The sequence below is a fragment of the Nyctibius grandis genome, chromosome 6 (genome assembly GCF_013368605.1).
Source record: "Nyctibius grandis isolate bNycGra1 chromosome 6, bNycGra1.pri, whole genome shotgun sequence".
In the NCBI taxonomy this organism is placed as follows: Eukaryota; Metazoa; Chordata; class Aves; order Nyctibiiformes; family Nyctibiidae; genus Nyctibius; species Nyctibius grandis.
In genome coordinates this window covers 69986043-70005592 of record NC_090663.1, presented here as the reverse complement: position 1 = coordinate 70005592, position 19550 = coordinate 69986043, and the positions used below count along the sequence as shown (strand labels likewise).

At 35.5% G+C, this 19550-nt stretch overlaps 1 protein-coding gene across 1 annotated transcript in view; it reads right to left on the bottom strand.

Moving 5' to 3' along the window:
• The window catches only part of LRBA (LPS responsive beige-like anchor protein), a 432022-nt gene that overhangs the window by 129192 nt on the left and 283280 nt on the right, over window positions 1–19550 (bottom strand). The window contains 4 exon segments of the mRNA XM_068402600.1: window positions 6533–6645; window positions 8935–9050; window positions 10982–11084; window positions 13101–13218. Of these exon segments, the coding sequence (XP_068258701.1) occupies window positions 6533–6645; window positions 8935–9050; window positions 10982–11084; window positions 13101–13218 (450 nt within the window).

Sequence of the window (19550 nt, the reverse complement as noted above, 5' to 3'; positions counted from 1 at the left end):
AAAACCACACTAACAAATTAATAAAGAAAAATGTGTCTCCTTTACAGATATCACTGCTTCAGGCTGACTGTAGATGGGGGCTGGTCTTGGTATCTCTACCACTGTTTGAGGTGATCCAAAATTTTGGTAAATATACTGGACCTTTTCTTAACTGCCAGGGATTCTGATACACAGTTTGAAATATTTTATTTCCTGTACTATCCTGTTTTAAGGAGGGATTCACATTAACTGCCCTGAAAGGAAAAATATTTGTATCTTCCTTCCAAGCTTATCCTGTCTGGTTTTGGAATGCTTTTTAATTACGTGGTGTCTTTTGTCAGAGGTACAGATGACAAATTTACTGCCTGAAACACCAGTGACAAGGCAACCAGGGCAGATGCTGAGCCCAGCAGTGTCAAGCATCATAGGTTTCAGTACCTAAATTGCAGATGTAATTGCCTATCAAAATAAGTCATCACTACTGCACCCACTATTGTTAGTTCTCACACTGTTCCTCTCACCTTCTTTTAGTGTCCAATTTTGGAATGTGCTTTATGCTTAGAAGGACACTAAGTCCTTCTGGTGAGCTTATCAGTTTTAACTGGTAGTAACCTGCACTGATTTTGTGTTGGAGAACGAGCTGCATAAAATATAATTTTCACTTCCTACATGAAAAGCACTGGTTCACAGAATGCCTGTACAAGTTTTAATGCCTCTCTAGAGAAAAAGATTTCTTTAAAAAAATTGCAAAAGTATCATAGGTGCACATCAAAACATTTAGAATCATAGAATCGTTTCTGTTGGAAAAGATCTTTAAGATCACCAAGTCCAACTGTCAGCCTAGCACTCCCAAGTCCACCATTAAGCCACATCCCTAAGCACCACATCTACATGGCTTTTAAATGCCTCCAGGCATGGTGGCTCAACCACTTCCCTGGGCAGCCTGTTCCAATGCTTGACAACCCTTTTGGTGAAGAAATTTTTCCTCACACCCAGTCTAAACCTCCCCTGGCACAACCTGAAGCCGTTTCCTCTCATCCTATCACTTGTTACTTGGGAGAAGAGACCAACACCCACCTCGCTACAACCTCCTTTCAGGTAGTTGTAGAGAGGGATAAGGTCTCCCCTGAGCCTTCTTTTTGCCAGACTAAACAACCCCAATTCCCTCAGCCGCTTCTCATCATACTTCTCTGAACACAGTATTCGAGGTGCAGCCTCACCAGTGTCGAGTACAGGGGGACAATCACTTCCCTAGTCCTGCTGGCCACACTATTTCTGATACAAGCCAGGATGCTGTTGGTCACCTAGGCACAACTGCTAGCTCACATTCAGCTGGCTGTCAACCAACACCCCCAGGTCCTTTTCTGCCGGGCAGCTTTCCAGCCACTCTTCCCCAAGCCTGTAGCGTTGCATGGGGTTGTTGTGACCCAAGTGCAGGACCCGACACTCAGCCTTGTTGAACCTCATACAATTGGCCTTGGCTCATTGATCCAGCCCATCCAGATCCCTCTGTAGAGCCTTGCTACTTTCAAGACTCACACCAAACTTGGTGTCATCTGCAAACTTACTGAGGGTGCACTTGATCCCCTCAACCAGATCATTGATAAAGATATTAAAGAGAACTGGCCTCGACACTGAGCCCTGGGGAACACCACTTGTGACTGGCCACCAACTGGATTTAACTCCATTCACCACAACTCTTTGGGCCTGGCCATCCAGCCATGTTTTACCCAGCTAAGAGCATGCCTGTCCAAGCCACGAGCAGCTAGTTTCTCCAAGAGAATGCTGTGGGAAACGGTGTCAAAGGCTTTACTGAAGCCTAGGTAGACAACATCCACAGCCTTACCCTCATCCACTAAGCGGGTCACCTTGTCATAGAAGGAGATCAGGTTAGTCAAGCAGGACATGCCTTTCATAAACCCATGCTGACCGGGCCTGATCACCTGATTGCCCTGTACGTGCCACGTGATGGCATTCAGGAAGATCTGCCCCATAACCTTCTCCAGCACAGAGGTCAGACTGACAGGCCTGTAGTTCCCTGGATCCTCCTTCCAGGCTTTCTTGTAGATGGACGTCATATTTGCTAACCTCCAGTCAACTGAGACCTCCCCAGTTAGCCAGGACTGCTGATGAATGATGGAATGTGGCTTGGTGAGCACTTCCACCAGCTCCCTCAGTACCCTCAATGGATCCCATCCAGCCCCATAGACCTGTGTGTGTCTAAGTGGTGTAGCAGGTCGCTAACCATTTCGCTTTGGATTACGGGGGCTTCATTCTGCTCCTCGCCCCTGTCTTCCAGCACAGGGGCCTGGGTACCCAGAGAACAACTGGTCTTACTACTAAAGACTGAGGCAAAGAAGGCATTAAGTACCTCAGCCTTTTCCTCATCTTTTGTCACTATGTTTCCCCCTGCATCCAATAAAGGATGGAGATTCTCCTTATTCCTCTTTTTGTTACTTTCTATCTCTTTGCCAAGGGGTAACAACAGATAACTAAGCAAATTTCATGCCCATCCCACTTCGTTTCCTTGCAGGGGAAAATATGAAGCACAAGTTATATGAGCAGTGAATTTGTGCTCCTGAAACGGGCACCTTGCAACAGAATTCAGGCTGGCATGCTGAAGAACAGCCAACAGTGAAGTTTACACTAGAACAGAACTAGTCTAATTTGTCATAGTAAAAAAATCTATTACTTCTTTTCTGTCAAAGTGTATTTGATATCAGTGGCTCCCACATACCAATTAAACACCTCACTTCACTGAAGGTGAGGGCTATTTGTTGCTTTTGTACGCTTGACTGGAAAAGAAGTCATTATGTACATAACTGCCACTATAAAATTGATGATGATTTAGCAAATATTGCATGAAAATGATAAAAATGAGAATAAAAATATGATTATGTACACATGTAGCTATAGTGAAGACAAAAGAAGATTTCAGAATAGCATAATTTTCTTCTTCTAGTAGTATCAGTTTATGATCCTACAGAAATTTTGTGCCTTATAAAAGACAAATTATCAACAGCTACTTGCATACAGCAAGATCTTGTAACAAACTTTTGAGTATAAAATCATGCTTCTATATCTCAGTATTTTCCATGTATTTTTACTACTTCTTTTTCCTTATCCAAGTCCAGAAACACAACACAATTTATTGCTTCCACTGAATAAAGAAAAGAAAAAAAAACGTGCTTTTGAGTAACATAAGTAATGCAGAAAATGGGACACATTCTGGTGGGAAACTGTGTCTGTTGTATAAATAAAATATATGCAGCTATAAATATAATATGTAATACTCATTCCAAACCATAGTCACCTCTTAAGAAATAAACACTCAAGTCAAAGTAGGGTAACAGACTGGCAGTGCACTCCTGGCATTTGTCAGGAGCATTCGTCAGGCTGACAGTAATATTAACCACAATCCATTTCAGTTGCTTTGGTTTATCATTGTGTGACTGATGTTCAAAACAATGCCATAGGAAGCTGCTTAAATAAAGTGTTGGTTTAACCTATACACTGCAGTTCTTTAAATCTGTACTAACTGTGGACTTCTAGCTAATATATTAACAAAACTGTTATTCATATTTGACACTTTATAATACCTAACCTTAACTTGCAATTTCTAAAAAAAAAAAAAAAAGGTTTCATTTTTAATTTTCTTAGGTACCAAAAAAAAAAAAAAAAAGGATGACCTGACATCCTTTCTGCCACATCAAAGTTCTCCTTTTCTTTACTCAGTTGGAGCAATAAATTATGATGCATTTCTGGATGTGAATAAGGAAAAGAAATAAAGTAAAAGATGTTAAAAGTAAAAGACTGTTAGAACTATGTAAAAAGTTAAATGAAATATCTTCAAATATTTTAAAAACCTTTAGCAGTGCAAAAGTATAGACATGATACAATACATAATTATCACTTATTTTGAGGCATTACACCCAAGATAACAGTACTACAATGAAAATACCATAATATACACAACATTCAAACATTTTCATAGTTGAATATTAGCAAGGTTTTTCAGATAATTTGCTGTGAATTCACCATCTGACACAAAGTTTAACATTTAAACTACCTAGAGTTGATACTGCTAGAAATGCCTAAACAGTAACCAAAGCTTGAACTGCTATATCTGAGATAGGTATGGCATAAAGATTTTCACTGTGTATATGGGAAGGACTGGCATTCATCCAGAACAGCAGTTACATTTTCAGAGATCAAGACACACTGTCTGATCAACAGCATTTAACAGAACATAAGGGAAAATGCATGTTAAATACACATATTTGTATAAATAGTCACTATTGCCTAACAAAACAGGCAATTCTCTGCCCATCACCTGTTAAAGAATAAAAGCTCCCAAGAATATCATGTTAGAGGCTTAAATATATTAATGAAACTCCTTCTACTCATAATACAGTATGACTGACATCTAATATTGTAATAATTATTTCCTGTTTTAAGTTCATAGTTTTCAAACATATGATTGAGAAGGTTAAGTATAGATATAGATACAACCTAAGTAATGTCCACTTGGTAATGTCCCTAAGTAATGCTCTTTCTCAGTAACTGCAATGGAAAGATTCCCTCAGAACTGAAGAGTATACTTAGTAATCTTCAAAGACTACTTTCATGAACAGAGTAATCCATATAACCAATCACTGTTAATAAAAAAAACGCATAGAAAAAGAGTGGGTTTGCTATCCAATTCCTTAATGGAGGCAAGAGTGGTACTTAACCTAAAATGAGGAAAAATTACTCTACACTGCACTTAGTTCTTATTTCAGGGTGGAGGAAGAAAGACTAGGACTATGGCGCTGACTGAATTGAGTAGTTTACAAATTAAAACACAACGAAAAGGAGATGCCTCAGAAATATAGCAGCTGGAGAATCCTTTTTTTGTCTTGAATTATTTCAGTAATGACACAATATATGCAGAAGTGTCATTTAAAAAAAGTTAATGGAAAATGAGGTTGCAAAAATCATGTCATAATCAAGGAAGTTGTTAATGATTAATACATTTAATTTATGTACTAATTCAAGCTATACAGAGCTGGTGTTATTCGTAAGTTTTCAATTTTCACTTAAGTGTAATTCACAAGTGTAGTCTAGGTTGGTTGTAGGTATTTTTAGTTGTAAACTACCTTCAGATATTTTTTAGCCTGGGGATTATTAAAAAAGCATTTATTAAATTCCACAACAAGAAATTATTTTAAAATATTTACCTCCGAAAGATTTGTTAAAATATATGTAGGTTTACCCATGAATATGGATTTGTGTCAGCCAGATATTCTGAGAAAGCATAGAGTTCATGACTTATTCAAATTAAATAACACTATTAGAAAATGTTACAACGACAGTACCTCTGTATATCTCTGCTTTGGACTTAAAAACATTACTCCTTTATTTTTATTTGTACTTACATATACACACACAAAAGGTACAGTACAGTCTTCAAATATATATACATATATGTGTATATACACACATACATACCCACATATATACATGTATATATATTTGATGACTATACAGTACCTTTTTTAAGGTTAAAATACTAAATCTGTAGTAAAAATAATTTTCTGGAGATTTTCACAGAACTATGTTTAGCTTAATCAATTGTGAACAGAAAGCAAGAATTGCCTTACTACTTCGGGGATTTTTTTTTTTTCCTATTGAATTACCAATTTGTATGGAAAACTTTTGTAAAAGCAAGCTATAATTAAAATACATTCTTTACCTTTTCCACTAATTAACTATATTGCACCATATGCCAATCATTTCCTATAACAGCTAGCTTTTAGAAAAAGATCCTGTTTGATGATCACTGCATCTAGTCTTTCTAGAGAAAATGAGAGATGCTTCTACTTTGTAAAATGAAATATTCCTTTCTTGGAAAAGACTGAAAGAGAATAATCACATTCTATAAAGCTTGAAACAGGCTTTATAATATTGCATCTGCATATGTTTGTTTGGGAAAGAACCTTAGAAAAACAAGGCTACTCTGCCAGAAGGGAGTTGTTTGGAAAAGTTGTTAAAAACTGACAATGTCTGTCTGACAAAGGACAACTGCATTACTTGAGCATATCTGAAGAGGATACACAGACAAAGTGAAAAAATAAAGTTTCTATCTGTGGGAATAAGGGCAATGATTTAAAAGTACTTAAAATATAATGGGATCACAGGCTTCGCTACTAAAAAAGCACAATTCTCATCAGAAAAACAGAAAATTATTTGGCTCATTTTTAACGTTTTGCAGCTTCAGCATTCCTAACTTCACTAGAATTTGAAATTAAATATAATGCATATGCTCCAACTAAGAGCACCTTCCATTAACAGTTATTAAATTGATACAATCAGAAGCAATAAGAATACATCAATAATTCATTTTTCCACAATCTTATCCCTATTATCATTATACGCCTATAGAAATGAACACTGTTAATGGTTGTGCATTTAACATTAATGTATCAAACGCAGCAGAAAGCATTAACAAGACTGAAAGCTACTGTGATAAATACTGGAGAGAAAAAAAAAAAGTATATCTGATGACAAATACCTTTGACAAATCCCTGAAGTTGCTAGGAAGTGTAAGGTCCAACTCCTCTGATTCATAGTTGGTGATAACCCAAGGGAAGACAGGGTACTGATTTAAATCATTGTAAGTTCGACCTGACAAACAACAACAAAACCCATAATGAGTTAAGAGTTATATTTAACTAAAATACCAGCCTCTAAAGATACAACCATATATTTATGAGCTCTTCAAAAGAACTGTAATTTATTTCATATCTTTTATCATTTTAATATTCAACTTTGCTTTATTGAAGAGGATAATGAAAAAGTTCACAAATTGCTAGTATTTAATTTAAAACACTGCAGCCCATTTCACTTTAATTGTAAACTCTTTTGCATACAATAAGAGTGACAGTTAAATCCATTCATTTTCTACGCATTTCTCCTTTCCTTGTTCATGTCATCTTGTCTTCTGTTTCTTTAAGGTGAAACACTTCAAAAACTGGAGAGGCAATGACTTTTGTTGATATTAAAAATTAAAGCAATATTTTTACATACTGTATTAAATTCAATATATGAAAGCAAAATGAAGCAGCTCAGGATTTTAGATTGAGAAATTATGCAAGTAATAACCATTTCATCTAGAGAATTCACTTTGAGGAGAATTCTTCCTTGATCATTGACCATCTATGGATATACCAACATTTACCAGAACAGAAAATCTGTTCTGGTTTCAGGTTCACATGTGCACCTTCATGCATCTGTAAGATGGAAATAACATCCTTCTTCCAGTAAAAAGAAAATATTCAATTAGAATAATCACATACCATACATAAACATACACCACATACCCTAGTTTATAATTTTAAAATGCATACTTTTTACGTGGATCCTGTCTCTTTTTATGATATTGTTGCAGAAGCTCATTCATTCACATCACCTCCAATCAGTATGTTCTCAGATTTTGTCTAGCCTGGTCTTAAAAGTCTCAAAGGACAGGTTTTTACTTCCTCCCCAGGAACATTACTTCACAACCCAATCTATCATCTTGTCAGAAAACATTTTCTAAAACTCCATCTAAGTTTTTCTTTTTCCAGTTTTCTTACACCATGCAGTATTTTTCCATCCTGTTTTACAGAATTTTTAAACGTTATAGTCAGATCCTTTCTTTCCCTAATCAGTTGGTTATGTTGCACATTATCTCTTATTCAGGATTAAGGCTACTTACATAACACTGTGATATCTATCTTTATTTGTTTCAAATTGATAGCCATCACAACAATCTTTCAACTTCCCATCATAGGCAACTAAACTTTCCCTTTTTCCATAATGTTATCTTTTTGTTCCTTTTAACCTCAAATATCAAGTAGGTAAGAATTCACTTTATTATTTCAATAATATATTAAAGCTGAAAAGGATCATTCAGTAGAGTCACAGAAACATTGTCATGATCTTGCCTCATTCCACTTCGGCAGTAAGGAGGCAAGCAGATCTACCCCTACTTTTATAAAATCTGCCAGCCTCCTGGCACCTCTGACTTAATGACTGATTACAGAAACTAGCAAAACTGACCATTTGTATAAAATGTAATTAGTGTGAGCAGAGGCATTTGTTATATCAATCGTGTTAGCAAGAGCCAAGTCTGAAAGGGAGTTAACAGACCTTTCAACACTGTCAATATCATAGAAAAGAGCTGAAAATTGAGAAATTTTGGAAGTTGCTCTGAGAACAAAATATGATGGAAAATAAAAGAGAGGTCATGAGACCTAACAATCAGCCTCCATCTACTAAACTGAAGTCAAGTTGGTTAGAAGCTAATGGGGTAATTGGGTTAAATGAAGTATAGCTTAGCATTTACAGAACGAGGGGTTAGGACAACCATACAGGGGTATGAATTAGGATTTGGGAATGGATGAATGGTGTCCTGGCACAGCAGTGCCGGTGATCCAGGCATTACACTCTCTTCCAAGACCAACCACAGATTTTGTAATGTAGTATTTATTGGCTCCAGGGATATCCTGCTCCCCAGCGGAGACTTCCCAGAGGGTTCCAGCCCTACAGAGAACTTGTTGCATCAGCAGTATTTAGGGAGGACAGTACTTAACGAATATTAAAACTATAGACTACTAAGGGATAAAGAAGTTACTATTTCTGAGACTCTATGTAGATCCTGTCCTCTCACAACAGTCAAGATATTCTGACTTTAGAGATATATTTTAAGTGCAGTTCAGTACAGCATTACAAATTGCATGCTTCTCTATTCTTACATAAACATAAAAATAATTATGAATAAAGTACATTTAGGAGGATTTTGTGAAGTTGTTCTTCAGAAGAAAATTGTTCATAGAAGTTATTTATTAAAAGGGCAAAATCTAGTAGTGCCCCATGTCTGTTGAGACTGTGCCACCACTAACTGCTTTTCTGAGTCATAGTTATTTGAGTTACCTGCTATAGTGTTTAGAAACATCAGGTATTCGAAGTTGGAAATTTCTCGGTGTTGCCATCGCTGTGTCATATTGGAAGCTTTGAAAATCTGTCGTGGACTAGCCAAAGAAATGCGTCTGAAAAAAAAAAAAAAAAATCAGAAAAAAAAAATGAGAAAACCCAGTGAGTCTTCCTTTTTACCTATCTGAATTTTACTGGCAGTTGTACATATTCTTTTTTTCTAGTTCTAGGCTAGATTTCTCTGGAGATCAAATTGCTATTTTGGATACTTGAAGTTCACTTTTAAAGTTTTATAATCTAATAAGAACAAAAGACTTAAAACATCTGACAGCTGGATATGTCAAGATTTGAAAGATTTCAAACAGAAACCTTTACAGCTGTGCAAATTCAGCTGCTCCATGAAGGTTTGATGTATTACAGAAATATGTTACTAGTGATTTAGAGAGATGGCAGACCATTAAATAAGAAAATTACATGACTTTTAGAATTTCACATAAGAATAAAGTCATCTTTTAGGAGAGGTTTTTAAATCCCTCAAGAACAAAGGAAAACAATGATAAGATTATAAAACTTCATTACAAAGTCCATCCTCTTGAGATTAAGTTCTGTGCAGTGTTGAGGAGTTAGTCATAAATAACTCAATTAAACTTTTAGAATTTGATGCCAGATTTCCTAATGTTTGTGAAAGAAGACTATAGAGTCATTCCTTGGAGTGATAAATCAAGCAGAGAAGAGCTTATCATAAAATTCCCAAGACTGTTTTGTTCATAATAAAAACATCTGTAAATACCAGAACCACATCACTTAGGGGAGGAAAAAAAAAAATCTAGATATAGTTTTAGTTAACAAATCTTTACAGGTATTGGTAAACAATTAAAGAAAACAGTTACAGTACCTGAGTATTTTTGATTTTAATAAACTGCATTATATTGTAAACAAATTAATCAGTATAAATGGATGTGAAATTTTGAACAAATGTGTCTATACTTTCATGCATATTTAAAAATTTTCACACATAATTTGCTTCTCTAAATAGAAATCCATAAGTTCTTACAGAGTGGCTATAATTCAAGAGATTTTTCTTCTGGACTTGATTAAAAAAAAGGTAAACTACAAAACACAACAGAAAACATCACCAACAACTTTAATGCCTTTTCTGTGCACAGAAATTTTTAAACAATAAAAATTTAAAGTAACAACAATCAAGATACTCCTTAAGGGTTGCTGTTTCTTCTGAAAATTTAGAAATTAATCTACTTAAAACCAGTTTATAATTCATTAAAATACAAGAGGTAACCAATCCAACTAGAGATTGGGTATACCTCAAAAACTTCTATTTCCAACAGCCTCAGTGAACATTAAACTGTGCAGCTGTGTTTCATCCAGAGCATATCTGGTAATCAAGCCCTAATCTTCTGCTAAAAAAGATGTAGCAAACTGAATCATATTCTTCAGTGTTAGGAGACAAACACAGAGCCTGACATTGTAATAATAATTTCTCACTATGTAAAATTTGAACAATGTCCTCCAAAACTAAAAGACGAGCACGCCATATCAGTCCTTCACATTCTGTTCAGCTTATACTGTTCTACACATCACTACAATGTCCTTCTGATGAGGAACGATCATTTTCAACTACATTTAAATACTACAGAGGATTCAAGGATGTTACAGTCAAGCGAATATAATTGAACACTGCTACAAAACCTAATCAGTCCTACAAGCAGTTTTAAGTCAGTCTTAAATTTTAGTGAGTTGACAAGCATAAAGAAACCTATTTTCCTTAAGTAGGGTAAGTGATTGAGTCTCACTGTCAAAAATAAGCTATCTTTCCTGTAATGGACAGAAATCACAAAAAAAAAAATCTCAAATCCCAAAGTTTTTACTACACAAACACATTGCAAATAGCATGCAGAAGTGATAGGCTAAGGATGTGCATGTTTTGTAAACCAGTAGGTGTAAATGCTTCAAACTGTGTAGGCTTGTTTGATTAAAAAAAAAGAACTCTTAGAACTGACAGATAAAACTAACTTAAATTGCAAAATACCTTGTCTGAGGTAGTCCAAAGATAGTACCAATTCCTACCCGAGGTAGACAATTAACCACTTTCTTTACTGTTGCTTGGTCAGGAAAGTTGAACATGACACCCACTGTGAACACAAGAGTTGAAATATGGCATGATTTTACACCTTTTATTTTAGTCTTTCTGGACCAGTAAAATTTAAATCCAATCTTAGGTGTTCAACAGGTAAAAGGTTAGACATATTTCCTTCATGTTACTATAGATTTATTTTTTTATAATTTCCAGAACTGCTTTTATTTACCACTAACAGGATTTTCAACAGAAGTTGTCACTATTACAGATCTTACAAGGTCTACATTTGTTTTCCTTTCTGAATAGAAGTCAAATCTATATGCACAGATTGACTGTCTAGAACTGATAAAAAAAAGCTTATCTATAAACTGGATCATATATTTACTAGTTTACTTTCTAGATATTTTCACGATATATTCTCCAAAATATTATCTTCATATTTTGTTTGAAAAATTCAATGACACTTAGGAAATAGCAACCTAAAAATCTAAATAACAATCTAATTATGGTATCACCATATTTGATGGTGATGGACATTTATGACTTCACAGAGTACAACTACAGGCTCCAAAATAGGAAAGTGTTTACGCACATGAATAATATTCTGTTGGACAATATGCACCACAGATATGTGCAACCATGCTCTGCGAAATATGTATCCAAATACATACCAGCCACGTTCAACATTAGAGATCATTTTAAGCTCAGACAAAAACTTTTTGACTAGCATACTAACTGCATATAACATGTCTCCTTTTAGCCCACACCCACAGCTAAACAACAACCAGTTGTTCTATCACCCAAGACCCCTCCTGGACCAAGAAAGGCAATTGGGAAAAGAAGGGAGACTAGTGGGTTGAAATTTAAAGAGATTTAATGTAATAAGAAAACCAATATCAATACTAATACAAAAGACACAAAGTTATACTCAGCCCATAGAGTGGTGGCAAGTCCCTCCAGGGATAACAATCATTGAGAAGAAGGAAAAAGAGGGAGAAGAGAGCAGAGCAAAGAGCCCCCCATCCCTAGCAGCTTTCCCATTTATAGTGAACCCGACATTAACATTCTAATAGAGTACAGCTGTGGGCCAGCCTGGGGCAGCTGCCCTGGCTTTCACTGCTAATGGCCTTGATCACCATCCCACAGCTGGCCACAAACTGAAACAAAATGTAACAGAAAAGTGATTCTATAAATTTTATCCCCACAAAACCAGGACATGTTATCCTATGAAACATTTACTGATTCAGGACGACAACGTTTCATATCATTACCAAAACAATGTTTTACATTTTAAAAGTGTCACCTTAAGACCTACTTTATTTGGTGTCTTTGTTTTCAAAATTTGTTTTTCAAAATGTCATTATCCATATAAAAGCACTAAAAGTACCTGAAGAATCTTAGTTTAAACTGCAAAGACATCATAAAACTTAGTGTAAAATAAAATTTAGGGGGAGAAAATAGCAGAAGAAATTTCTCCAAGTCACAATGCATTATATTTTGAGTAACTTGTCACAGTACATATATGTGTCTGAAAAATGAACTGAAGGGGAGGGTGAAAAAACTGTTCATAAACAAGATAAATCCATGTTTATTTCTTAGACTTGCACTAGGGTCTAAGTGAAAGAAATTACTACTAGAAACAAAGCATGAAGGTATGCTAGTCACTGGTCTAATCTGGTAGTGAAGTTCATTCATTACATTGTTCTTGGTGTGTATAACTAACAACTATTAACTCTCCAAAGGGACAAAAAAAACCCTTCATGCATAACCGATCAGAGGTAGGTATGCCTTAAGCAAGAGTTTCCAGAGAATGCCAAATAAACACGTGGATATAAATGAAAGTGAGGCATTGCTAATTCCCAGTTACCATGTTTGATCATAATTCCTCATTGAAAAAAAAAAAAAAAGGAGAAACTAAATTACAAAAAAATACAAACCTGAATATTGAGACACTTAATCCAAGCCCTTCTGTTATCTACACAAATCCATACCAAAAAAGACATGACAAACAGCCAAACAGAACGCACATGTTCCCACATCAACACTTGCCATTCCTCTAAACTCACAGTACCTCTATTTGCCATGAATATCTCCAGTGCTGTATTTTGCAAAAGATAACGTCGGGAAAAGATTGATCGAATCTCTGAAAAGAGCCATTTTCCATGGAGTCCTTCTGTATATGCCAGAATCTAGTAGAAAGAGACAGAGAGAGAACGTTTTAAATATGTTATCAATATAGGTAATACTTTGTAAAAGAGGAACATGGATTCTACCAATTACATGCAAAACCTGAAGCCAAATTAAAACATGCTCAAACTTCAAATCACACTATGGACCCACAAGGGTTTTTTTTTTTCAAGTACTAAATTCAACTATTCATGTAAAGGATTTTAAAAATTTGCTTGTATTTTCTCCTTTAAAGAAAACTGCCTATTTTCCATAACCAAGGGAGTTTCAGAAACATTATTAAATGTTTGGCACTTCAGCAAAGCATAAAAACATATTCTGAATGTATGACTAGTGCCATTAGATGTATCTGTACTCATGTTAGCGTTGTAATAACAGGTCTGTAACAAATAAGCAAGAAAAAAATGTCTTTGAAGAAAAAAAATGTTCCTTACATTTATCGTTAAGGCAACATTCATTAATTCTGGAACTATAAAGGTTGGCTGTATAAGAGGTTAAGTATCATTTTGTCAGCTAAGGTTAAACACAAACCTGCAAATGAACTCAGCATAATCTCTCTATGGAGTAAGCGGTTGTCAAAGTAACTTGTTACAATTCCTGTCATCCCATCTGACAGACACAGATGCTTAGTCTGCCTTCACAATTCAAACTAATCCCATTTTCAGTCCTCAGCCACTTTGTTTCTTTGTTGCTTCACTTTTTCCTTTTCATTTCAAAGCTTAATTATGTAAGTGTTAAGGGGCAGAGAGATTGGACACTTCTCTGCCTCAGATTAACAAACCAGAAGCGAAGGAAAATCTGAGATTTGTTAATTTTAGCAAATATAAAAGCACTTAACAGAAATCCATCACAGAAAAGGAGATTCAGCGATAACCCTAGTTAACATCACTCTTAGCACAATTTCACTTAAGTAATATATTGTGTATAAAAAAGTGAAATTCAAGTCTTTAACATAATGAAGACTGTTAATGAACCCAATCATTTGTTTATAGATTTTTTTAACAAAGGAGGATTTTGCCCCACATGTAGCACATAGTCACAAATAACCTGCATTTTTGTAGCACAGAGAGCAGAAGCACCATCATAAAAGCGCTACACAATGCAGTATAAAATACTGTACCACCTTTGTGAACTAAAAGCAAACAAGACTGGCAAACCAAAAGCAGACAGTACAGAAGATCAGAACGTACAAAGCAAACCATCTCCCACGTCATCTTTCTTTTTACTTAATCCCTCATCTTCCCCGCAATACAAGTGCCACAGACAACCTCTCCCAACACACACACAGAAAGAGAAGGAAAAAAAATGAAAAATTATTCTGATATCGCATTTGTAGAATTTTGTAAAAGGACCAGAGATTGTCAATGGTTGCTAATCATTTCTGGAACTGCGGAACTAATAGACTTGGGCCACACTGACATTTTCCATACCATATCCATAACATCCACACTAATTGGCAATTTGTATAATTCTATGGCACTATTCAGAACCACCACGGTTGGCTTTTGTCACATGCATATAAATATCCTTTAAAGAGCACAACATCAAAAGAAGTAACAAAGGAGACAAAGTTGCAGTGCTTCTGTATAAAAATCTCTTAGTACTTTTGCTGGTATTCATCCATTTTACAATCTTTCAATTGGAGCTTATAATTTCAATTATTATTTTTTGAGACAGAGAGGATTGTGATGACCTCCACTTTTCTGTAGTAACAATTAAAACACAACAGCCTGCTTGTCACTATCAGTCTGTGCATTGCAAATTCAAACACTTATCACATGGATACTGTGAGTAAAATCAGCAAGTTAATTATTTAAGTATTACTTTTACACTGTGAAGTGAGTGGTTTTTTGTGACAGTGGAAACCCTGCTCGTGGCCAAAAGCTTGCTGCGTGCAACTTCTTCAAAATTGGAAGGAAAAGCACTGACTTAATAATAGCAGAGGTGGTTTACATTGTGCACCTTGTACAGCCATGATAAAGTTATTTAATTCAGTATAACAGGATTTACAGCAGAAACTGGAACTGCACTGCAGAAACACTACCAGTCACCACTATAACAATTCTTTAAACCACTCATTAACAGAAGTTATCAGGAGCGAGAAGCAGCTGAGGCCTAGCTGAGCAAGGCCTTCATTTCGAGTTGGAATAGCGCCTGCCTGGTCTGCAGCTTCACTTCAAAGTCTCTGGAGTTCAATTAAAACTGGATTAGGTGGAAGCAGACCTTCTTTGGGACACTCTGTTCTCTGAAACTCCAGGCACACTGACAGCACCCTAGCCAGAGGTCTAGCCCGCCAATGAACCAGTTGCTATGGAAACTGCATCATTACCACTGCTCCGCGCTCATCACACCACCTATAGTAGATGAAAGGTCCAGAAGACAAACACATTTCTTTTATGTGTATTACTAAGTATTCCTCATGAAAATCCAATTCAACCTTTTATTCCCTGTCAAATATCGGATTTTATTAATAGAACCTCCTAGCTGCAGAAACTGACTTGTACTTCAAATTAAATCCAGCATTTTTATTGTAGCAAAGGGATTTTTTAAAAATTTTTTAATTAGCATTACCACTTCTGATCTTATCAGAATTACAACTTTCAAAAACTATTTTTGCATTTGCCTGTTTTTACCCATAAGCCACACAACACAGAATTCTACTTAAGAATTTAAGAACAACTCTCTTCTTCATACTATTGTGCAATATGTTGAGTTTAAAAACAACTCATTTATTTCTGCTCTTGTCACCACCAGTTTTGGAACAACTTGTGGAGCAAAGACTAACGAGGGTGTACAGTCTAATTTAATCTGCACAAATAGTAGCACCTTCCCCACATGAAAAAGTATTTATAGAATTTGAGTTGATTCGACACATCAGATTGAAGTTTAATCTACTGGACGTTTCACTTATTTCAAAAGATACTGCACCTCACAAGAGGAAAGACAATTTATACAGTTTACCATTTCATTTAAAAATTCATAAATAAGCAAATAAGCCAACTGTACGGTTCCAAAAATCTCATTAAACAAACTCTTCTGTGATTAAACTTCAGCAACACCAGATGAACAGAGGGCATGACAACACTACTAAAAATTGAAAATTACTTTCACCTTTGCATTAAGTCCCTTCTTTACTTCAAGTAATAGAAATGAAGGTCTAAAGCTGTAATCAACTCCTCATACTCATGCTGCAGGCCCTGACACTGCACAGGTGGAAGGAACTCCCCAAGAAACTAGTAAGTAAAGAACAGCCAGCTTCAATTTCCACTTCAAGGAGATTCTGAAATCAGAGTTGCATGAAAACTCAGGTAGCACAGTGATGATGACAAATTAAGATCATACATAAGGATGTCCTCTCCTCACGACTCACAGTTGTATATCAGCTAATTTCCCAACATTAAAACAATCACTCAGAAGCTATTCTCTCATTTTAGTTTTGAAAACAAATGCCGCACCCTACCTTTTCTTCAAAGCTCTCCTTGAGTGTTGATCATAAACAATGTCTCTCATAAAAGATTACATGCAATAGTTAAAAGATACCATCACTACAGCTGCCTCCTGAATTAGAAAAGTAATATTTTACTGAAGACAAAACGAACATTTTGCTTTACCTTTAAGCAAACCAATCAGCTATGGTATATTTTATTTTATTTTAGAGAAAAGTACTATTGATCTGGAAAATGTGAATAGGCTAGAAGTAATTAAGTCTGCAAATGGGTTATAGAACTGAAACAGTAATTGAATAATTATATTACTTTAATGTGCCAACCAATTTAACTGCCACGAGTAAAATAAAAACTAAATAGCTTATTTTAAAAGCTGACGCACATTTGTATATTTCTGAAAAAAGTTATGATGTATAAAAAAAAAACAAATAAAAAAATAAAGCATTTAATTTGCATTTAAATTTCATTGCAGTTGAGAGATAAAATCCATAAATACATTCTACTAGCGACATTTTCTGTCATTTAGGGTAATTTTTGTTCAGGAAGGCAAAATTACAGCACTTAGAAGTTACAAAACCTGACTATCATTTCAGGAGGAACCTGGATCTCCACCACAATCTCAGCCCTGCAATCAAGGATCTTCAGATCCTACTTGTCCAGGTACTATTTAGTTCCTGGCTGCAGGATTCACAGTGAAAGGGTCTTACTCTGCTCTTTGTTTAAATATGTCCAAATACAACCAAACTAATAGGGAATTAGATCAAATTATTAATAATTTTAAATATCCAAATACTCTTAACTAAATCACAGTGCTTATTAGTTTATTTTAGATTTCTCGAGAGAACAATGAATAAGATGTTCATTTTAAATCTCAGATATTTATACAATCAGCCACTGAAATCCACAGGCAAACAGGAGTACTCTCCCATCCAGTTCCTCCTGTGAGCACATACCGTCTGCTATACAATCCCGTTCAGCATTTTCATGGGTGACAAACTCAATTAAACATATTCATTACTTTAATGTTCCACTAGACAGTTTTACCCAGCATTAAAAAAAAAAAAAAAAAAAAAAAAAATACTCTGTGACCTTTGTATCGATCAGAGCAAAATGGCTTATGCCTGGGTGTGGGTGGTGAAGGGACTGGGGAGGGGGCTGGTAAAGGACTCTTATGTTTTCTCTTCCAATTACTGGAGGAGATGATAAAACCACAGCAAATGATGTATCAGCTCATTTTATCTTATCGCTTTGGGGCTAGGTGACAATGAAGTTCATATTTCACTGGTTCCCATTGAAGATTGTGAAAATTACTTGCCCTTATGACCTGAAATTTCACTGGAAGACAGAAATTTCTCTTCTGCAAAGTAATGCAATTTTTCAGATGTCAACCTTTAGCCCAGCTTTAAAAATTAATTTCATTTATATTAACCAATGATATTGATATTTTCACAGAATGCTCTTTGATACATGAACCACCGACTAGCAAATTGATGTGCTCTAGAAGGATTAAAATTATTTCATCTGAAGCTGCTGGGGACAGACAGATTTACCGCAAACTGAAATTCCTATTTCACAGTATACTATTTATACTAGCCTCATATACCGTAAGGCCTCTGGACCCGTAAATAGTTTAATCTTTAGTTAGGACTTAGTTTTGCTTCTAGATCTATTAAGTTTTGAAATAATTTCTATGTACGTGATATACAAATAAAAACACCATTTGTTTGGAAATGAATAAAATCTAACTATCACAGACCACAGATCAGGACACATGTGATGACATGAAAAATACTTCCCAGATGATTAAAATAGAGGAATGAACAACTGTATTTTCTCTCTTTATCCTGACACTAAAGCTATATTTCAAAGTGAATAAAGTATGCACTGCATATTTTCTGAAAGTGGTCTTCTACTAACTACAGGTAACTTTTTCCCCGATTATCAAGATCTAACTTGGAAAAAAATTTATTGGGGGAATCTGTTCAGAACTTTTTTGATTTGACTATGAGGTTCTAAACACCTCATACAGACTAATAAATCTGCAAACAATGTTAGCAAATTTAGTACCAATTATCTTACTCTTTTCTACTGCATCCAGTATATCAAAGGTTTTCTTTCCCTTTTGATGAACCCTGCTGACTCTTAGAGAGCAGGAGTTCATTACCACTGGCAGACAAAATTTAGTCAACCCAAAGAACACGAAGATTTGATTGCTAAAGATAGATATGTAAGTTAAATTATGCAGCCCAGAAAGCGGAAGTTCAAAAAGAAGAAAATGAATATAGGTTTGGGTGGCTGTTCATGCCCTGCAAGGTTAAGGATGTAAAGTTATGCCTTTCTTTGGAAAATAAGACAGCAGGCTTATTTATGATACAAAGGAGCCAGAATTGCACAAATTCACATATTCTCGTAGGAGTTGACTGATGTCTTGATTTAGTGAGCCTATTACGTTCTGATTTAAGAGTTAGTAGGATCTGCTCATCAAGAGGTAGATACAAAAGGCCCATCCAGCTGTTTACATCATCTGGGACAGTTTGCCATCAGTAATTAACTGTAACAATTTACAAATTATTTAGCTCACACCTTCTGAAACAATGGTTATTTCAGCTTCTGCGTCCATCCTCAGGTTCTACCACTAACTCGAGACCAGGCTAGGTAAACAGTGATCAACGAGTTGTTCATTGACATGTGTGAAGCAAATTGATAGTCTCAGTGTGTTTCCAATAAACATGCATGCAAATGATAATTATCAATTCCGGAGATGCAAAATGCTACTAAGTAAGAATTAGCAATAATTTCTTACCAAGACTACCAAGGGCAGCCTTTCTAAAGCAATCCCCTATAACATATCTCAAACACACTAAAAAGGCAGTGTGGCTACCAACCCA